The sequence below is a fragment of the Motacilla alba genome, chromosome 4 (genome assembly GCF_015832195.1).
Source record: "Motacilla alba alba isolate MOTALB_02 chromosome 4, Motacilla_alba_V1.0_pri, whole genome shotgun sequence".
Taxonomy (NCBI): Eukaryota; Metazoa; Chordata; class Aves; order Passeriformes; family Motacillidae; genus Motacilla; species Motacilla alba.
The window spans coordinates 29,166,056-29,188,481 of NC_052019.1; the positions used below are offsets into that span (position 1 = coordinate 29,166,056).

Below are 22,426 nucleotides of genomic sequence, written 5' to 3' on the forward strand. Positions count from 1 at the left end.
CCAATCGCCGGCCGCGCCGCCGCTCCCCCGCCGCCCCGCCCCTCCGCCGCTCGGGCCGCGGCGCGCGGCGCTGACGCGGCCCCGCCGACGGCAGCTCCGGGGCGGGGCGGGGGCGGCGGCGGCGGCCCCGCCGCCGTCGCCGTCGCGCGCAGGCGCGCGCGGGCGCTCGGTTAGGTGCGCGCGGTGCCGCGGGTGCCCTCGCGCCCCTCCGGTGCCGCCGCGCGCGCGATGAACTGGCTGTTCCCGCTCGCCAAGGGCGGCGCCGCCCCCGCCTCCGCCGCGCCCCCCGCGCGCACCGGCCTCCAGCAGCAGCGGCAGCGGCAGGTCGAGTCCCTGCGCGCCGCGCACGCCTCGTGAGTGGCCGCGGCGGGCGCGGGGGCGGGGGGGCGCGCGAGGGCCGCGCCGTGTCGCCCGTCCCGAGGCCGCAGCGGGGCCGCGCTTTGTCGGTAGCGTGCCGTGTCTCCCTGTGCGCGGACGCGGGGACCCGGCTGCGCCCCGTCCCCTCCCCGTGAGGCCTGGCTGGGTCCTCGCGGCGGGGGTAAACAGGGCCCCCGAGCCGGCGGCGCCGCAGCCCGGGCCGGCCCAGCCCAACCCCGCGCTGTCCCGGGGCCCAAGGGTCCCGCCGGGCGGGACTGCGGTTCCGCGGGGTCCCCGCCGGAGCACGGTGCGATGTGGGACCCCGGCGGGCTGGGAGGAAGAATTCGGAAACTGAAAGTCCAGTTGGCTGTCGGGGAGGCGTCCCCGCTGTGTTCGGTGTGGCCTGGCCGGGTGATCGGGCGCAGGTCGCCGTGCCCGGTTTCACTTGCCATTGACCGGAAAGCCTGCTAATGGGTTGTAATGTCTTCGAAGTGACGCCACTATGTCTTGGGATAAAACCTCTCTGGAAGCTGCTTGGTAATAGCGTAGTTGATTAAAAGTTGAGACTAAAACGTAGAGCACCAAGGAGTTGAGTGGCACAGTAGCCTGCCAGCAGTGGCACAGCAGCCCTACTGGCTTTACAAACTGTCTTTCCTGGTTGTTTTTCCTGGTGTTCAGTGCTACCTGGTAAAAACTGGCTGCTCCCTAAAAACTTGTTTTGTTTTGATGGTCAGAAGAGGCCAGTTGTGTTTACTCCCGTTCAACATACACAATTTTAAAGCAAAACAGTTTATTCTGAGGTACTCCCTCTTGGCAGTATGCCGCCCTGTTTTTGCCTAGTCTTTTAAAACTCCTTACATTTTAAAAGGAGATCCACATTTCATACACTGGAAGTTATATTTACAGTGAAGTAAGCATTCTGTTGACATACAACTTCCTAGGATTTCTGTAGAACTGAAATGTCAGCTGCCTCCAAAATAATTCAGAAAAAGGACAGAGAATGCTTCCTGTCACATCAGACTGACACTAGGAGTGGAAGAGAGACTAAATGCATTTCCAAGTTTAATAACTGCAGATAGTTTGCATTCCTAATATTTTGAATTGTCACATAGGAAACATAAATATGGTGATATTCTACATATTGTTGCTTGCATAAACTTGAGTCTGTTCAGAGCCAGTTTCACAGATATTTTGGAGACAGTTCACTTTTCTAGAGAGCTGTTCCTGTGGGCATATAGGAGCTTAGTTAACTTAAAAGTTTTTGTTTGGCTGGCCTTACTTGGCCTTTTGTTGATGCTCACTTTTTAAAAATCTGGCAGCGAGATGAGCTCATCCTGAATTAAGTCCCCAAAAAGGGGATCAGTTTTTCTCAGTCAGCTTGCTGAAATGGTTTGCACTGTTTGTGTAAGGATCAGGAAAAGCATAGGCAGAGAGGGAATAGATGCTCTAGCCAGGAATTGAGGTGAGGGGTTGGGATATGGTAGGTGCCCAAATGTCATTCCTTTATGAGTATTGTTGTTGCCCTTCACCAAAATGCTCAAAATTCTTGGTATGATGTAGTTAACTAAGTTAGTTAAGTTTGGTTTGTGTTGTCTTAGGTCATAAAAGCTCAGGTTTGTGTGATCTTAATTTCAGTAAAGCAGCTAGCTTTCCTATACGCAATCCATCTCAGGTTAGGAGCTTGAAATAAAACCTTTGCATTTAAAAAAGAGTTTTTTTACGTTTGCTGTTGTTCTAGACAAAGTTAAGAGTGTATAATTTTCCTGGTGTACTCATTCCTACTTGGAGAAGCAACAACTAAGGTTATTAGTTCAAGGTTTTTCCTGAGCAGGGTTATAACCATTTCAACAGTTCAATAAGATTCTGGCTTTCTTATTCCTTACTCTCTGTCCTCAGCTTCCTCCCCAGTTTCCACGTGAATGAAGCGTAATTATATACCGTTCTCAAAAGGATTTTGCAGCAGCCTAATGAGAAGTGGGGCAGATGATTACAGGGCAGGCGTGTGCATGAGAAATTCCAGGGAGAATCCTTAAGTTAAGAATGAGAAGGTGCAGATAGTGGTGTGTGGTGTAACACAGCAGAACCCTTGATTTGAGTTCTTGTGTGCTGAAGGTATTTGATATTTTCTTCAAACAGCATGTGATTTCACAGGGAAAGAGCAAATACTGAGTTGTCTGTGAGAGGAATAAGATTGGGCTGCATAAAGCAAAATTCATAGCAAAGTTAGTGTCTTACTCCCATTTGTTCCCCAAGCTCTTAAAGATGTCGTTTTGCAGCCTTAAATTCTGTGCCTTAGTAGTGCCTTGGAAGGACACAAAACACTCCCAGTACTACTCTTAACACACATTTGCAAGTAATGTGTTCTGGGTTTCTTGGGAAAGGACTTGTATGGAGTGTACCTGGCAGTGGATGGAGCAGCATTTCTGAAGTTAGGTCAAAAGATGTTTTCTGGGAACACCCATCTGCCTTTATTTGCCATTGGAGCTGTGTTCCCTCCCCTGTATAAGGGAGCCTTAGGTTAGAGAGAAGAGTATTATTAACCAGGTGCTGCAAGCAGGAAAAATACATGGAAGAGGAATCAGTCTGCTTTTATAGTTTGTTTTGATTCATTGTAAGAAGAAGCTTGTTTTCTGCCCTTCTGTCTTTTACTCTCAGCTTAGATATGTTCGTATTGTCTAGAAATTCTGCTTCTGAGCTAAAACTTCATCTCCACCTCCTCCACATTCTCTGGGATGCTCTCTTCCAAAACAGTCTTGCTGTGCATAGAAATTGTAGAATGCTTTGAGTATTGAAATCAACTTCAGGGTCTTGAGTGTCACTGGAGCTTTACATTGATGAAAGTAGCTCTCTAATCTAATAAATGTTCTACATACTGATCTGAAGACAGTGTTGCAGAGCAATACTTAGTTGTGAACCTGATATAATGCCTAGGCAAAGTAAATGTTTATTCAGATAAAATTCAGTCTATTAAAAGAACACTGATGTGTTGTCTTAAATTAAGCCAGTAATGGGAGAAAGATGAGATTGTTGTCAGAAGCATGAGTAGTGTGATTTCTTCTGCTTCTTCTACTGTAGTTCCTTTGCTTGTGACCATGTATGAGGTTTAAATGTTAAATCCACTTTTTTTTTTTTTTTTTTTTTCTTTAACCTTAATATTTTCTATAGAATGCTGAAGACTATTAGCTTACTCCAGCATTTTCAATTTTATTCTTACAGGGCTTTTCAAAACTAAACTGAGTACAAATGTCTCAGGCCATGCTCGTTTCTTTTAGACTCTTAGCTGTTATATTGACCATGCAATGGATGCTAACAATTTTTTCCTTGACAGCATTGCAGAAATACAGAAAGATGTGGAATATCGACTGCCATTCACTGTAAACAACTTGACAATTAATATTAACATGTAAGTAGAGTGGGCTGTGTCTATGCACATCTTGAAAATTTAAATTGTTCTAAAAAAAAAAAGTAGTAAGAGAATATAAGCTGCTCCCAGCTCATAATTAATTTCAGGAACCATAACCTGAATTTGTATTAGTGGTTATAGTGATCTAGGTGGAATTGGCTCTGTACAAGATACAGATGTTCAGCTGAGAGCAAAATCATATTTTACTATTCTCAGTTCCTAAGATAGCTGTGTGATTTTTAGTTGAAGGTAACTAGGGGAAAATACTTGAGAATTTCTGATAACTTTGATTCCCTGCCATTGAAAATAACCTTGGTTGGTAATTTGTTAGTCTGCTGTAACTCCATACTCTTACCCTGGTGAAGCTTCTGGATCATAACTCAAGTGATTTATTGTAATAACACCAAGGCTGCAGGTTCAGTGCCTGTATGAGCCATGCACTTAAGAGCTGGACTCAGTGATCCTTGTGGGTCCTTTCCAACTCAGAATATTCTGTGATAATTGCTCCTTTGTTATACTACAATTTTGCCCAGTAAATGCTCTCTTCAGTTTTGTGGAAGTCTGGTACTCCAATCTGTTGGACTTCAGATTTTGTAACTGAATAATCATTTTGTATGCTTCATTCATTGTGTACTTGTCCATAACAGTTCTCATAGAAAAGTATGTTTATGTAATTAATAGTACTTTTTCTTTGCATAAGAAGCCTTTTTATGCAAACTTTATCATGGGGTGTCACTGTAGTAATCATTATTCTTGTATTTGCAGTTTGCTTCCACCTCAGTTTCCTCAGGAAAAGCCAGTCATCAGTGTTTTCCCACCTGTGAGACATCATTTAGTGGACAAGCAGGGAGTATATGTGACCGGTCCATTAATAAGTAATGTATGTATAATTCATAGCTTCACACAGATCTACTGTTAATCGCAGTTTTAATACATGTCACACTAGATTATTGTTAATACTCCTGGTAAAAAAGATTGGTATAGATCCTAATCTCTATCAAACTGTATTTCAGGGCCTGAAAACAAATTCAGAAGTGTTCAGTAGTTATTTTAAGAATTCTTTTACTGATACCATTTGTGACTTGAGAATTCCATGTATCTAAAGCTGTTTTAAGTTATGAAGGCTTAGAAAATTACTGTCACTTTTTTTTTTTGTTAATTACACAGCTGTTCCAATTACATTCCAGTGTATTCCAAATAAAGGAGAGGGATGCTTTAAGACAGTTTTGTAACATAGTTCTTTCTAGCCTAATCCTATTAGAATGGCGTCAAGGTTTTAGCTCGAATATTCAGGATTTTAATATGCCGGTCTTTTTGTCAATAAGATTGTCCTATTTTTTCTTGAGGGGATGGAGGGTCTGACTCTTCTAGAATGCAGTTGGTGCCTTTATCCTCAGATATTTTAATTTTTTTCCCTCTTCTGTTGTTTGCACAAATGTAACTTGGTAACTAAAGTGGGGATTTTTGGTTGTTCAATAGAAATGTGGTGCTTCATTGACGCTCCACTGATAATGGAATATACAAAAGACTTTTCGTTTCTGTTCAATTCTGGCTTGCTTTATTACTTTATTTGGAGCTTATGTATATACAGTTTGGATTAGCTAGTGTTAGCTAGTATGTCTGAAATTTCAGCATTGTCACGTGGGTGTAATGAACAATCAAGTTCAGCACATTTTGGAACTCTCGGATTCCAGACATAATTTTTCTTCCTCTTTGGATTTTGTTTTGTGTTTTTCCCAGTTTACAATGCATTCAGATCTTGGAAAAATTATTCAGAGTTTACTGGATGAGTTTTGGAAGAATCCTCCAGTTCTAGCTCCTAGCTCAACATCATTTCCATAGTAAGTTATCTAAACATAATAAATGTCTATTAATTTTTTTAAAAGTGACTAAACCAATTATAAGGAGGGCAGGGACAGGAGTAATGTAATGGATATACTGGAAGAATTAGATTCCCTGTCCTCGCACAATTTCATGTGCATGGTGGATGACCTGATTGTTTTTAGAAGAGACACTAGATTTTGCTGGAGTTACTGAATCAACATGCCTGATGTAACTTTATATCCGATTTCTTGAAAAAGAAATTTTTGCATTACCAGATGAAATCTGGAATTTGCTGTATCTCATGATCTGAGCAGTTGTGTTTTTTCATATTCTGTTCATAATCTCCCAGGCTTAGGGCAGTTCCCTTTGCACCATGTGCAGCAGAAATTGGGTGATTTAAAGAATTGTGTTAAATTCAAATTGTATCAGTACAACTGTAGTTCTCGTGGCTGACTGTGATACTAAGTTTAGATGTGGCTGCCGTTGTGAATTTTCAAAAAAATCATTCATGTTATTTAGAAGTAATTACTTGTGTCTTGCCCAGGCTATTAAATGCTATACCATAAATAAGAGCTAATGTATGACACAGATGTTTTTCTCACAACTTTAGGATGGAAACAATTAAAAATTATGGTGTCATAAATATTTGAGAAGTAGTTTTCTCATAATTAAGAGTGTAAGTGTGTATTTGGCTGTTCTACAAGAATTAATGGATTTCTATACTATAGAAATTAGATTAATGGATTTCTATACTATATTGCAGTATTAGACAGAAATGCTTATTACACTGGAAGTAACTGAGAGCAGAAAATACCAAGTTTATGGCCACTTGAAAATTCATTCTTTTGTCTTCTATGTAGTCTGGTAATTATAATTCAAATGACAAGAGATGTGCTGTAAGCAGTTGGTTGCTCATGGTTGTGGTTTTGTTTGTTTTTAGCCTTTTCAACAAACCAGCTGGAATGCCTCCTTTTGCTCCTCAGGGGTTTCCATTTCTCCCTCCATATCCACCTCAAGAAACAAACAGAACAGTGGCACCCATGCCCATTTCTGAATCAGTTTCTTCAAGCTACACTACAGACAAGCCTGCTGCTCCCTCCTATGGCTTGATTGCTGATCTGCCGCTGCCTGTTCCGACAGCAGAAGCGGTGCTTCAGGTCGGTGTGCTGAGTTTTGCTGCTTAAGCTGTCAGACACTGGGTGTAAGTTCCCTTAGGGGCACACGGGGCATTGCTGTAAGTGAGTGCACTTCATTGCTTTGCTGGTGCTAGGGAAATAAAACTGTCATTCTGGCTTTGATGAAGAATTTTTTAGAACTTGAAGTCAGAACAAGTTTGTCTGAGTTTCAAAGAAACTAGTGTTATGGTTATAGGGGGGTTTGTTTTAGGGCTGCACTCCCCCATAGGGCAGCTGTAGCTATATCTTCAACCACAGAAAATGTTTTTTTCTTTCTTTTTTTCCTGCTCAGAACCTATTAGGTGAGGCCAATGTGCAGTCATAAGTCTTTATTGTAATGTTTTATCTTGTATGTTTATACTCAAGCTCCCTATTGCTGGTGAACTCTGGAAGGAGTTTTATTTTAAACAAAACTTTGTATCTAAATGTTTAGTCTTGAATCAAATCATGTCTATAGAAGCAAGTTTTCTTAGGCTTGGAAGGCACTTTTGTGACTTTATGGAATTTAAATTTTCTACAGCTGTTTCTTCCTTGTCTAAAACATTTATTTTCTGAGGGATTATAGCTCTAAAAACCACATGAAAGAGATCAAAATGTCCATCTCGTTCTCTGTTCTCACTTCTGTGAGTTTTGCTATTCCTGTGTATTTCCTCAGTCATTCAACTGCTTTCAAATGAAGGACATGGCAAAACAGAATTATTTTCCTCCAAAACTGATTCATCTTTTATGACATGTCACCCCAAACATCTTCAAGCATTTTGTTGCATTGGTTGAGTTGTTTTCTGTTCAAAAATGAGTACTACTGCTTCTTACTGCTTTTCCTGCTTCTCTTATTGCTGGAAAATATTAATCTTCAGTTCTTGATTATCAGGTTAAATATCAAGAAACTCCACCTCAAAAATCTACTAAGCATTTCTAAATTTTGATTTAGGTTGGCCAGAATGGATTTACATATAAGATGCCTGATGTTCCTGATACCTTTCCAGAACTCTCAGAACTAAGGTAAATTTTGAGAGGGTAGCTGAACTTTACATAGTTATTGAAAGGCACTGTACTGTACTACTGGCCTGTATCTGATTTTTGTCAAAAGTCTGTACTCATCACTAAAAGGGTTTTTTAGAAATTGTAATTAAAGGAACTACCACATACCAAAGTACTGGAGTCAGAAAATAACCCTGCTTTATATTCAAATGTGCTGCTGCTTTGGAGTTTTGTCAGCAGGAACAGTACTTGATTCAACACCAGGAAAAGGAGTATTTATTTTTACTTTTTCTTACTATCAATGTTTTGCTATTTTCTGAGGCCTTGCAAGGGACTTAACTTGTAGTAATTCAATAAGCATAACTTTCGAAGCAGGAAATGGGACAGCTTGAGGCTGGTTCAAAAATTACATTCTCCTAAACTCCAAAGGACTGCAGTGCAAGGTGAATGGAGAACTGTTTTGTGAGCAGCTCAGCATGTTCAGGGGAGGCTGGGTTAGACAAATCCAGGTGGTAAATGTGTCTGCTGCCCCAGTGCAAATAACTGCTACATCCGAATACTTTATACACATACTACACAAATATTTTCATCTGTTTGTCATTATTCAAACAATCTGTGTTAGTTATTGCCCCCAGCAGCTTGCTCAGATCTAATGAGACAGTTTCCCGGATCAGTTATGTGAGGTAGAATAGGTTACAAATTCGTTATAAACTCCTTCAGATCTCACATCTTTCTGGTGGTGTTGTAGTTAAGCAATTGAAAATTCTGTCCTTTCAACTGGGGTGGCTTTTTCTTTTCCTTTGACACTTTGCAAAGAGCCTGTTTAGTTTAGCTGACTTAGCTTTTAAGTTCTGGCAGCATCCTTATTACATAACAGAAAACTGAGATTTTTTGCAGGGAAGTGTAATTTGTTAGAACATTCTAATCAAGCCTGGTCCTTTTCAAGAAGACTGGATTAAAATTCCATGATTCTTCTGTTGGTTGTTCAATTGAATGACAGTGGTATTGCAGCTGGTCTGAATAGTTCTATTCTGTATAGGTGGCATGGTTTTGGTAAAGGGGGCTTTTTGAGTGGCCTTTATGAGAAAGGGTCAGGAGCTGCCCCTGTGCCAGCCACTGCTGGTTTGGCAGCAGACCCAGTGCAGGACTGCTGAGTCAATTAGTGAAGCAGGCACTGCCTCTGAAAACATTTTAGGAAGAGCAGAGTTAGTAAGGATTGAGGGGAGGAATGGAAAAAGATGATAATTCTGCAAACACCAAGGTCAGAGAAGAGGAGGGAGAAGGAGGCGCTCAAAGTATCAGAGCAGTTACTTTTCCACAGCCCACAGAAGTTTTGGAAAAGACTGCAGTAGAACAGGTATTTTTAAAATGTACCCTGTAGCTGAGAGGACTATGCTGGAGCAGTTACTACACTGCAGTCCAGGAAGGACCCAATATTGGAGCAGGGAGATATGCCCTGAAGGAACCTGCAGCCAGGTATTACCCAGACTGGAGTAGTCTCTCCTGCCAGGAACTGATTGCAGTGAAGTGTGAGAAGGAAGGAGAAGCAGAGATGAACTGTTAGGGACTGACTGCTTCACCTGCAGTTCCCCTTTTTGCCCCATGAAGAGGAAGATGGGGGGAGGTAGTGTTGGGCATGAAGGAATGAGGTTGAGCCTGAGGAAAAATGGAGCAAAGTTTTAGTTTTAGTTTTTGCCTTTCTTGCTTACCATCCAACTCCTACTGTAATTGACAATAAATTCAGTAAATTTTTCCAAGTGTGTTTTGTGTGTGATTGTAACTGGTAAGTGGCTTTCACTATTTTTATCTCAACCCCTGAGATTTTCCTCCGTACCCTGTTGAGGAGAGGGATGAGAGAGCAGCTGAGTGGGCATCTGGTAGCTCGACACAGTCAACCCACTATAGTAGCATTATGGGAAGTAAGGCTTTAAATGGGATATATTTTTTAACATGCTGCTTTTTAAATTCACTGCTGCATATAGTAGAGGCCACAGTCCAGGAGAAAGGGGAAAAATAAGTTGTATTTGTAAAGTCCCAAAAAATGCCTCAAATTTTGGAAGAAATTAATTACTTTTCATGTGGTGTTTTCAGATTTAAATGTACTTTCTTTCTGTTTGAGTGCAGTATATCACAGCTGACCAGTATGAATGAGCAAGAGGAGGTGTTACTGGAACGGTTTGTGACTCTTCCACAGCTGAAGCAAGTCATTACTGATAGAGATGAGTTAGTGAAAAGCATTGAAGAGCTGGCAAGTAAGCTGTCAAAATGTAAACATGTGTGACTTTGTTCTGTGAACTAAATCCTTTAAAAAAGTAGTAATGGTGATTTTATTTTTCAGAAAAAAACCTGTTGCTGGAACCTAGTCTTGAAGCAAAAAGACAGACAGTGTTGGATAAAGTAAGTTAACAATAAAATCACCTTCAGAAATATGAGTGGTAATATTTGGAGTTTTTTCAAGGTGATAATGTTCCTTTTCTTCTTCCTTCCAGTATGAGCAACTCACGCAAATGAAAGCAGCCTTTGAAAAAAAGATGCAAAGACAGCATGAACTTAGTGAGGTATAATTCCTACATGGCATCCTTTAAGAATACTTTGATAAATCTGAAGTTTTGTTTTGTATCTTTAACCATTAAGAATATTCTTTTGGTTAAACTCTCAATATGAAGTAGATTAAGTATTTCATCAAATATGAAACAAATGATGTACCAAAATGTTAAAAAAAATATAATGGGTTTTCTCATTGGGTTTTTATTTTTTACTGCTACAATAGAAGCAAAGTTGGAAGAAAAGAGTGATGTACATCCAGAACTGTTTAGTACAATCCCAGTCCAAACCAGTTTTAAGAATAAAATAATTTTTGAAGAAGGTTTGTTCAATTAATGGTATTCATTTAACATAATGAGCTTGTAAAACTGTACCAGATGAAAGTCCTTAATAACTTCAGGAACTTAATTTCTGCAATTTCCTAGACATGCTTACTTCACGCAATATGCTTTATGTGCTGTCAAACCTTGCATGCTTTACAGTGCAAATAGGGCAGAAGTTATTACTTCAGAAAGTATTGGAGAAAGAGAATAATTTCTTGATATGTTTACCAGGGTATTCATTAGAAGATACAACTTCTGATAAACCACTTTCTGCGCTGAAATCTTCATAATTTGCAAGACTTGTCACCTGAGAATGCAATAGTCTATCAAGCATGCATACTGCCTGAATTTCAGAATGCCCACAAAATAACAAAACAAATTAAAAAACAAACAAACAAACAAAAAGTTGCATGATGGTAAACCGAATTATTTTGTAGGTGGTCTAAATGTATTAGAGGTTTCCTCACTTGAAAATCAGGATAGTCTGACTCCTAATGCCTCCCTTGACTTTAAAGTGGGCAGAGGTAGTTGACATGGATAAACCACCTATTTTTGCAAGAAACTATTCAAGAACAGGACATAATATTGCACTGCTGTAGTCCTTTTTCTTTTTTCTAAATTAGATTTGCTGTTTCAATTTAATGATGGATAGGAGGCTGAGAGTTGAGGAGTAGCAGCTGAATTGTTCTACTTTTTTTCCATATATGCTATATCTTCATGTAATGATGTTTGCTGTGCACTGCATGGTAACTCCTGCTCTCTTTCCTTCAAATTTCCAAACAAGAATTTTTACTTGTATTGAGTGAATTTTAGTAATCTTTTATTAGAGCAAACTCACCATATTTTGTACAAGATTAATTTAACAGGAAATTTTTTATTATATTAAGGTTTTAAAGTACATAAGTAAAAGATTTTTCATAGGGTAGATGAAGGTTAGGCCAAGCATCTAAAATCTATAAATACCTTAATTTTGCAGTTGTGGCTCTATACAGACTCCTACTGATTGTGAATCATGTCCTGTTTAACTGCCCAGATATATTTGAGAAAAAATAATGAAATTGTATGCAATAAACAGAAGTAAGGTTTGAGGTTTATAAGAACAGAAGAATGAGTATACCAATTTAGATTAGCAGTCCATCCACTTCTTGAGTAGGTGCTTTTTGCTTTCCTGACTTCTCCACAATCATTTCAAGGGTATTTAAAAGCTGAACAGTAAGTGGTTTTTTACCTTTTTATACTTCTCAGGTTCACAACTGATTTTCAAAAGTAGACCCTATTTATTGAAGACACTTGAAATGTTAGTTCTACTCAGAAATCATGCACTTGAGAACTTGTCAGATTTCTAAGCTGGATGCTTTCTACACTGTAGGGTAAAAGTTGAAAAATTTTATTCATTTATGTGAATGATTGTGTATCAAGACCTAAACTAGCAACACTTTTCTCACATTGAAACCTTTCTAGTTTAACAAGCTGTGCTGTTACTTGGAGATGCAGCTTCATCTGGTTACTTAAACTTTTATGTACTAATAGTGCTCTGTCCACATATTCCATATTTATATAGTCATTTATATTCTTGGAAATGCAAGTTTTAACTGACAGGTTAATATTATATTGGACTTTTTATTTTCTTAGAGTTGCAGTCCAAGTGCTCTGCAGGCCAGACTTAAAGTAGCTGCTCATGAAGCTGAAGAGGAGTCTGATACTATTGCAGAAGACTTCTTGGAAGGCAAAACAGAGATAGATGACTTTCTTAGTACTTTCATGGAAAAGAGAACGGTATGTAATATACAAGTAGTTCTAACCCAAGACATGTACAACACACAGTGAATAAATTTAGGGCTTCTTTTTTTAAGAGTTGTAACAGTCCTGTGATACAGAACAGTGCAGTAGTGAGCTTTGACAGAAGAAAAAAATATCCTTAAATGGCTTCAGTTTATTTAGACTATAGTCTGCATTCCAAAGGCACATACTTCTAAGATGGGAGTGCAAAAGTCTCCTGCATTAGACTTGTATTCATGTACTGTTGCGGATATTTTTGTGCCAATTTCTTCTGTATCTTGTATCGATGTAGGGGAAGATAGCCACATGGTAAATTTCAAATTTGGAAGGTTGACATAAACTGACAAGTTGCATTAAACAACTAAACAACCTTAATGTTTAATTTATTAAACTACTTAAACAAATTCTGTTGATCGCTATCATCAGATAAGTAACTGAGATTCAAAAATCCCCATTCTTGTTTGTGCTGTGACAAAAATAACTTACCAAGTAGTGTACCCTTCTTTAAAGGCGCCCAATAAATGCATTTTGTAACATTGGAAACAATCCTCTTATAAACAGTTTTGGATAGAATAATGTTATCTGTATAGACCATGGTTCAGCCCAAAGCTTGGAAGGAAGGTAGGTCAGCCGGGGTTTTCTTTCTTTAAAGAGCCTGTAAAATAGCTAAATCATTAAGGAGAAACTGCAGTATGCATTATAAATACTGTATTTAGAACTCGGTCTTTTATGTCTTGTTTCACAGCTCTGCCACTGCAGACGAGCCAAAGAGGAAAAACTTCAACAGGCAATAGCAATGCACAGCCAATTTCATGCTCCGCTATAGGTAAACTTGGTTTGTTAAACAAATTACCTTATTGTTACACACCTGGTAACTGCTAATGAATTTGTTACAGTGTTTATTGTTTTAATAACACTTTCTGTGGAAATCAAGTAGGTTCTGTATCTGTTGTTACTTGTATTTAAAATATAACTTCTGGAGAAATTAAAATACCTAATTATGGAAATTTGTCTTTACAGACTTCCTGCAAACTACACCTGCCAAGAGAACGAATGAAAACCCCAATAAAGCACACTTTTAATAACTATTATTTGCAAATAAGCATTTCATCTTATCTGGTTGTATTTATAGAAGAGATTGTATACAGAGTTGGGATGGTTTTTGTACAAATTAGAATGTCTCTTTATATTCTCATTGGACTCAAGAATCCTTCTATTGCAATCTTTGCATTAATTTCTTGTATTTATTGTTGATAGTTATAATATTTAAGTTCCCTGCTGCTATACTCCATTGTTCAGAGATTAAATATCTAAACATGTAATTTTGACTAGCTTTTTACATTTTTATAAAAACATAATTCATATCTTTTGTATTTTGAATTTTAACCATAGATTTGGCTTAATCTGTGGAAGACTTTAAGTGTTGATAGGACTTTGGAAACTAAAAAAATTCTTAATGGAGATTGCCAGTGGATTCACAAGCTGTCTTTTCTTGAAGCCAAAATATTAAAGAACAAGGTTTTTTTTTACTTCTAAGTAATAATAGAAAACTAAGTATAGCTTGTATTGTGTTTTGGATAAGTAGATTGGGGATTATGCAAAGGATGTGTTGGAAGAAATATATTGGAATCAAAATAGAATAAATGATATCTGCACACATTTGGTATGTTGCTTAGTAGCACTGATGCACTGATTTCAAGAGTGGTTTGGTACCTACCACTAATTAAACACAATTTTCATCTAACAAGTTCATTTTCTTTTTTTTGTTCATAAAGGAATAATAAGGTCACCTTCCTGTTTCTGTTTTATGCACTATAAATAAGTTCATCATGTGAGGAAGTCAGAAACACTTTACGAAAAGTAGTTCTGAAGTTCTTTGGAAAATAGTTATTTTTTTCTAATTTTAAGAAACAAAGAAACTAATTTGGTTGGAGTTGCATATGTTAAGGCAAGTGATCAAATTTGGAAGTGAAACTCAAGTCTGTACTTTAATCAACGAATCTTGCTTCTGGTAAGCTGACAGTCTTGGGATGGGGGTATATCTGGTGAGAATGGATAGGACCAAATGCAGTGTTCTGTAGGAAAAAAATACAGGTCCTAAATACATGCATGTATGGTCTCTCTTGCTATTGCAAGAAGGCACATTCTTTTTTTTAACCTTCTCATTGCATTAGGTTTTCATGGAGACAGTCAAGGAGGAAGGAGGAGAAGGAATGGTACAATTTTGAGAGTTGTAAATAGGATAAAGTTCTGATTAGGTAATGTATCAGAAATCCTGCTCCTTTCTTGTCAGGAGGCAGTCTGGAGATAAACCTCTTAGCCAGGACTCTACCTGTGTGTTATCTAGATAGGATCACAGAATATGGCAGGTTCAAATCTCAGACTACAGTCCAAGCATGTGCTTTTCTATATCACTGATCTTCAGTCCTAAACTTGACATTCTTCCAGCAGAATGTGCTATTTCTTCTGAATGGAGAAAAATGAGTAAGGAAATTATGTAAGTGCAAAAAGTCTGTTTCACAGGATAGTGGGTCTTGGCCCTGGCTTGCCTCTGTCTTCAAAGAACATGGTTCTCTGCCTTTCACAGGATAGCCCTGCCATTTGTTACACTTGTGTGATTGTCCTAAGCTGTTGCTTCTCAGAGTGAGTAAACTATTCACTGGTATTTTGTAGGACTTATTTTAAAGCTGATCCAAATTCTGAGATTAGATGTCCCAGGAAAAGAGATCTGTGGTCCAAATCAAAGATACTTCGGTGTCTGAAAAAAAATCAGCACTTTATAAGTGGAATGCTTAAGCAATAATTTTAGAGGTTCTTACTCCAAAAAATGTGCTGCCTGTATGTTGACATAGCACTCCTGCTAATGTGCTAACTAAAGCCTTAGATTACATAAACATGTAAATGGTTAAACATGTAAACTTGTGTCTATGAGTAGTGTGATTTCTGCAGCTCTGGAGAAGAGTTAGGTGTAAGTCATCACTGTAACCTTCTTGGGAACATCCCATCTAATTTTGTGCTGAGTTGTTGTTTCTGATCTCTTTCTGAGGATCTGATTAACTCTCAAGACTACATACAGTTCTGTGCAGAGCTGTATTTTTTTTGTTGTTGTTGTTTATTGTGAACAGAGAAAGGCATGGATGACCAGACATGTGATGTTCTTGATGTATTGGGCTAATATCTTCCTTATACGTTTTATAACAGGATGGGATGACCACTTCTGTTCTCATCTGCCAGGTGCTATGGTGTTCTGCTGTCACTGAACACTTCAGCCAGGTCACCTTCAGGGGATTTGCTAGTACAAGTTCTGAACTCTTCAGCTTTTCCTCTTATGTTATTTTAGTGAGCAAATTTTCAAATTGGGAACTTCTCCATGGAGTCTCTCTGATGGTAGTGGAATAGAATCTACAAGAAAATGTAAGTTCAATGCATTTCAGTGTTTGTTGTTCAGGGATTTCAAAGTTAAGTTCTTTTTTCTCCATTTCTATTCTCTGATGTCATTGTTACCATTCTTTGTATTTTTTCCCTTATTTTTAGCCCCTTCTGCAGTCACAAATCCATCTTCTAGAAAAGAAGCACAGAAGTCTCTGTATTCAATGATGATGTATACTGGATTAGCTGCAGGAATGCTGTCGCAACCAAGAATGTCCAGCCCGTTCATGGTCTTTAAGGGCCTACCTGATGCTGGTTGGGGTGGTTTTTGAGGATTTCTTCTTGTTGTTTTGTTTTTCTTTTGTTTTAGTCCTACATTGGTTGTGCCTTCCCTGGTCTGCTTTCACCAGAAGACTAGGTAGAACACTGATAACACTCCATCAGAATTGGGGATTTTTGCTTTTAGCATGCTGGTAGCTCACTGTTAAACACATTCTTTACCTCAATTTTTGCCAAAATATGGAGTGTAGGTGTAAATCCATTTTCCCATAAAGCGTAAGAGATTGGCAGCTGTTGTTAGATGCATATTCTAGCGGTTTTTTTAATATGTCAAGAGAACTTTTAAGTAATCAGGAATAAAACACTATGTACAATGACTTGTTTCTTGGGAGCCTTGCACATTGTCATGCTCAGGTGTTCTCCCAATGCGAAAGCCACCTCAATGAACAAGAAATTCAAGAGTAAGAAGATGACTCAGCTCTGATGTTGCAGTTGTTTGCAGGGGGGAGTGTACATTCTGTATTGTAACTGCTAATTGAGTCTGGGGTTTGCCTAATTTTAATACCTGATATTACTGCTAAATCACAGAATGAGTCACGTTGGAAAGGTCCACACTGGGTCATTTGGTCAAACCACTCTGCTCAAGCAGGGTCATCCTAGAGTACATGGGACAGGATTGTGTCCAGATGGTTCTTGAGTATCTCCAGTGCAGGTGACTCCACAGTCTCTCTGGACAACTGTTCCAGTGCTCAGTCACCCACACAGTAAAGAACTTCCTCATAATCAAGTGAAACTTCTGGGCATCAGTTTCTGCCATTTGCCTCTTGTGATATTGTTCAGCACCACCAAGAAAAGCCTGGCTCCATCCTCTTGACACCCATCCTTCCGATACTTACAAACATTGATGAGGTTCCCTCTCAGTCTTCACCAGCCTAAACAGGCCCAGCTCCCTCAGCCTATTCTCTTAAGTGATATGATCTAGTTATCTTTGTTGCCCTCTGCTGGAATGGCTCCAGGAGGTCCATGTCTTCATTGTTCTGAGGAACCCAGAGCTATTCTTCCGCAGGTGCAGGGTCCTGCATTTGCTTTTGTTGAATTTCAGAAGGTCCCTCTCAGTCCATCCGTCCACTCCATTGAGATCCTTCTGAAGGGCTGCACAGCACTCTGGGGTATTGGCTGCTCCTCCCAGCTTGGTATCATCTGAACTTGCTGAGGAGGCACTAGGCCAGCCACCACTGCAAACAAGAGACTGATAAGACAGTTCTGAGCAGTATAAACTGTAATTCTATTGTTTGCTCTCTACATACTGTGGCAGCTTTGCCACTTAGGAGCTGGACCAAATGTGGAAGTTAGAAATTTTACAGTTTTATACATGTCCAAGTTCTAACTACTCCAATTACTGGAATAAATTTTTATAAAATAGAGATTTAAGAGACCTTCAGGTAAAACTCAGTTAAAACTCTGGCAGCAAAGTATCACAGCCTTAATTAATCTGAATGGTAAATACTGTGTTAAACTTACAAATAAAGGCTTTAGGATTTTAATATATCTTGTAGTCGTATAACTTACAGATACAGTTGGGCATTGCAGGACTTTTTGAGTGTATACAGAATTGTGCTGGAAGTGGATGCAGTACAATACTCAAGGACAAACTTTATCTTCACGTGCAGTGGTTTTTCCTGTTCAACCATTTAAACAGCAGTAATTCTTGGAGTTTCCTTCACTAAAATGGGCTTTAAAAACCTGTATTGCATCTCTGGCTTTTGAAAATATCTTGTTCTGGTCAGATACCTGTACACATCACATTTCTATGCAGTAATAAGCTATGAAGAGAGACTACGTTTCAATATAAGGGAATGTTCTTTAGTCTTCAGAAACAGAAAAATTTATCTGAATAACCTTAGCAACAGACTTCGTCCTTTCCTGAATTCAGTTGTGTTTCTGTTCAACCTGTAAGGTTTCATTAGCTTCTTTACAGAATGATTTGTATTAAAATACTAGTACATTTTATTTTAACATTTAACATTATTGGATTTGCTGGTTTCAGGTGCTTTACTGGCAATTTAAATAATATAAGTAAATTTGAATGTTTATTTTATCGTCTTATGCCCGCACTCTGGCACCTCTCTGAATTCAGGGATTGCAGAACACTTGGCTCTACATCTTTGGCATATTTTTTGTGTGTATTAGTACCATCATAAGCTGACCTACTTCAAACTCATCCAGCACATGTTGCTCCCTTCCCAAATGGATTGTCAGTGACTTACCTATCCTTGGAGGATTTTTCAGTCACTGTAGTGTGTTTACCTGTCTCTGCACTACAGTGTAAGGGTGACCAGCCAACCTAAAAGCTGCACTCAGCCTTCAGTCTGCACCAAGAAGCAGCCCCTGGCCTTGGCCCATCATCGTGATCTACTTGAGAACTCTTGTATGCAGTTCAGGGCTGTGTCCACATAAAGGCTTTATATTTGCTGGTCAACAGTGATGACATTCTTACCTTCATTGCAAAGGCTATCCCATTTCATTTTATCCCAACAGTTTTATTGTTGGTTTTTGTCATTAAATATCTTTCGTGCTGTGAACCCATGCCCTGGCTTGCCTCTGTCTTCAAAGAATTTGGTTCTCTGCCTTACTTGCTGATTTTACAAAGACCTTTCCTTCCCTCCCTTCCTCCTTTTACTTTCTGTTTCTCCTTTTTATTTTTAATGATACTGTGTTGTTGTGCCCTCCAACTACTTAATTTCTCAGCTTTTTAGAATCCATTACCAGTTTACCACATTTGTTTCTTGTATAGAGTTACCAGTAAAAGCAGCTGGCAAATAGTTTTCTTTCTGTGCTTCAGATGGTGATCTTCTGTAAAGGAGGCTTCAGCTGTTTGATCCTACTGCCTTCAGTGTCCCTTAGAGACTCATTTTGATACTGAAGAGCAGCCTGAACCTAGTGACGCCTTTCAGCAGTATTCATCTGTGTCGTATTTCAAATTACAGTGGGCTTATTGCAGTGGGCCAAATTTGCAAAAATTTGCAGTAAGGCTACAAGAAAACAATTTAATTAATAAATAAGTCTTTTCATCTTTTTTTTTCCAAAAAAAAATACAGGGGTATAACATGCTCCCATATAATTAACACAACTGATGAGAGTCTCAGTTTTTTTAGTTATCAGTTGTAGATTCCTCCACAGCTGCAGCTGCTGGATTCAAGTATCAGAGTAGGGGAGATACAAGGATCCCCTGATCTCAGTGACAAAGTGACTCTTGAGTAAATGAAGAACTCTATTACAAAAATCAGGAAAGCAATCCTTTGTTTCATTCTCTAGTGTAAAATAACATTTCATAGCACCCAAGTGTTTATTTGAAGGTGTTTCTCATTAGCCTGATAATGCCACAAATACATACAGTACAATGTAAGCAGTAATAGTTAATGCAAAACTCCAAAGACTAAAAGACACATCACAGAGGGCTGCTAAGTGAAGGATTAATAAATAAAGTGTTAGTATGTTAATATTTTAGTTGTAAAGCTAGTTACAAGGAGCTGCATAAGCAACACAAAGACAGTGCTTTGAATTTGCATATCTTGCTCTTCTGCATTTATTTCTATACATGTCTAGTTGAACACAATGTCATCATATACAATTTTACATTTTAAATATGTACAATAACCTTGCCCATTTTGAGACTGATTTTTTGGCAGAATATTTGAGTGTTTTGTTTTCATTGCTGACTTTGCAGCATGTTTCTTTAGTTTGAGAAAACCCATTCAAAGTTTCCTTTAATGCCATAAAGTTTACAGGCTATGTTCAACATACAAAATACTTTTGAAAGTGCAGTTAAAATCAGAGCTTTAATTTATTAAAAATTAATAAAGATTAAAAACCAGAAGGCTATATTCTCAACAGAATACAATTTATTTTTATTTTAATTGAACTATAGTGATTTATCAAATTGAGCATCTGGCCTTTCCAATATAACATTAACCTTGCTGTTAAGAATTATTTGGTCAAAGACAGCAGCTCCCTTCAGAGGATAGTAATGATACTGAAGTTTACCTATTCACTTTTAATAACATGTTCACAGAACAGAATGAATAGCCATTCCAGAAAAGCAGACTGAATAATAAAATCTAATTATTCTAAATTGAGGTATATTTATATAATACAGTTCTTTCTGTAGGTCTGTACTTGAAGAAGTAGTGTGGAATGCAATCTAAGTAAACTTACTACAACTTTGCTCTACTAGAGTTCAATTCTGCACTGTCTTCAAGTACATAAAAGCAGTCATATGAATTACATTTTTAGCTGCTGGCTTTAAATTAAAAAAAAAAAAAACTTGAAATGAGTTGCAGCCTAATGTGGCTGGCTACCTTTTTAGTGAGTTTCAAGACATTCCAAATTTTGAACATTTTTCATTTGTTTACTTCTGAAATGTTGATTATGAAGACTATTACTCCTATTCTTAAAAATATCTGAATTCGTAAATGAGATTAAACTTTGATGAATAGTGAATCAGTCCTTTTCTTAAATTAGTATTGCCATGCTCTCTTCAAGTTGGCAAAAAGTAAAAGGGAAATTTTGTGTGAGGGTAAAAAAACACCAGTTGGTTATGGTTAATTTATTTTGAGTTAACAAAATTTGGAAGAAATATTTTCTGTAACAGTTCCTTTATGAGCATAGCTTTAATTTACTTACTAATTCAGAGTGATGTTTTCATAAGTGATTTCTGTAAGTGATTCAATATTCCCTATTCTGTCTACTGTGTATGTACCTCACTCCCACTCAAATAAAACATTTTCAAGTAGGAAAATAGACTGAAGAATCGGGGATTTTATCACCTTTAAAATTTTACCTTTATATCTGATGTAGGTGATTTGGAACAAGGGTAAGATATAAACAAACAATAACAAAACATAAAGAAGCTAGAGTAAACTGCCTGGTGTACCTTTTGTTACAAAGGGGTGTTTTAGCACAAAGGCTGTGTGAGCATTGTTACATTCCTTGAAGTTTTGGTCACAGAATCTACTCAACTTTCAACACTGGTTGAGAATTGAGTACAAACTGCATGCATTCAGATGCAGCAGCAGCAACTGCTTATTAATGGATTTTTTTTTTTTCAGGATCAAAGCTTCTTTTGTCCCCTGAGCCAGGGTGTCCATTTGTTAGTTTTACTTTGCTGTAAAGGATATTAGTAAGAGAATATGCAAAATAATTGTTCTAACCTCTTATGAAGAAAAAAGCTAAGAATATACATAGTATGTCTGAAGGCAAATAAGCTCTACAAAAATATGTTTTGACTGCTGTACCAGTGAGGCTAACAGTACTGCATCTTCAGCCTTGTGTAAGAGAGTACTTTGGAATTTCACATCTTAGGAGAAGAACTATTATCCTGTCCAATAAATAAATATGGAAATGTACAAAGTAAGGAATAATTTTGTACAACATTGATAAAACAACCACCATATTGGCTTAATGAAATGTAACAGCAGATATTACCTTTCTTTAGTGTAATGTCTTAAAATTAGTAATAACTTGTTCTGCTTGGATCTTAACTTACACAATTGCACAGTTCCCTTTCTTTGGATTATTTCTTTAGGCCACAGACCACTTCCATTCTTCATCTGATGAAAAGATGTCATTCCAGACTGTATAAGACTTTACATCATCTGGATCCTTGCTGCCGTGCAGGTATTTCAGCCTGCCAGAAATACAGCTTCGTCAGAGTCCTTGCCACTGTCTTCACTAGGCAAGCAGCCACCCCCACTTGGGGACCTACAGCTTAAGTCCTCTACACCAGACTCCTGGTCACTGTTGGCTGAGAGGTCAGGATCAGAGCTTTTCAGGTTGTCCTGTGTCAAAATCAGGGCAGAATCTTCATCCCCTTGAGAAGGGCTCCGGGATGGGAATGATTTCAGATCATTGCTATACTCCTGGGGAGTGTTAGCTAAGCTGTTGTTGGAGGTATACAGTCCAAACTGTTTGCTTCGGTCTTGCTGCTTACTCTTGATTTTATTATTACCTGATTGTGATTTCTGAAGATTTGCCAATCTCTGAAATAAAGGAAAGAGGATTTACCATGTGGAGACATTTAGGGCCCAGAAATACTCTTTCCTTGTTTTTTTTCTTTTTAAATAAACTTCCAGAGCCCAACCCACCCTTTATGACTGACTATTTGCATTTATGGAGTATGAGAAGTGCACAATTTGTCACACACTAATGCTGAATTACAGCATTCTTCTGAGCTACAAGTCCCTCTGAGTTACAGAAGGATTAAACTTACTTTCAGTAGTACTTGTGTATCAACACAGGTAAAATTTTATCCTTAAAGAAAAAAAGTCCACTTTTGTGTCTTAAATGCAAAACATTCACAATAATTTATCTGAGAACAAAGATGATGGCTGAAC

At 38.4% G+C, this 22,426-nt stretch overlaps 2 protein-coding genes across 7 annotated transcripts in view; one reads left to right on the plus strand and one right to left on the minus strand.

The window, feature by feature from the left end:
• Nucleotides 1-93: 93 nt before the first annotated feature.
• On the plus strand, nucleotides 94-21,734 carry VPS37A (VPS37A subunit of ESCRT-I). 3 transcript variants are annotated; one of them, XM_038135159.1, is made up of 12 exons: nucleotides 94-353; nucleotides 3,686-3,760; nucleotides 4,526-4,640; nucleotides 5,501-5,601; nucleotides 6,525-6,741; nucleotides 7,691-7,761; nucleotides 9,865-9,992; nucleotides 10,079-10,137; nucleotides 10,230-10,298; nucleotides 12,240-12,383; nucleotides 13,132-13,212; nucleotides 21,619-21,734. In XM_038135159.1, the coding sequence occupies exons 1-11, from the start codon at nucleotides 229-231 to the stop codon at nucleotides 13,210-13,212; spliced, it is 1,185 nt and encodes a 394-aa protein (XP_037991087.1). In that variant the 5' UTR covers nucleotides 94-228; the 3' UTR covers nucleotides 21,619-21,734. The 3 variants fall into 3 exon arrangements, with proteins under 3 accessions (XP_037991087.1, XP_037991086.1, XP_037991088.1); XM_038135158.1 differs by lacking the exon at nucleotides 21,619-21,734 and adding an exon at nucleotides 13,407-18,616; XM_038135160.1 differs by lacking the exons at nucleotides 94-353; nucleotides 21,619-21,734 and adding exons at nucleotides 395-894; nucleotides 13,407-18,616.
• Nucleotides 21,619-22,426, minus strand: part of MTMR7 (myotubularin related protein 7) — a 40,068-nt gene continuing 39,260 nt past the window's right edge. For 2 of the 4 annotated variants that reach the window (XM_038135154.1, XM_038135153.1), the window contains one exon: nucleotides 21,619-22,072. In XM_038135154.1, the coding sequence (XP_037991082.1) occupies nucleotides 21,716-22,072 (357 nt within the window). In that variant the 3' untranslated portion in view covers nucleotides 21,619-21,715. The remainder of the gene's footprint in view (nucleotides 22,073-22,426) is intronic. The other 2 variants (XM_038135157.1, XM_038135156.1) reach the window with 1 other exon arrangement.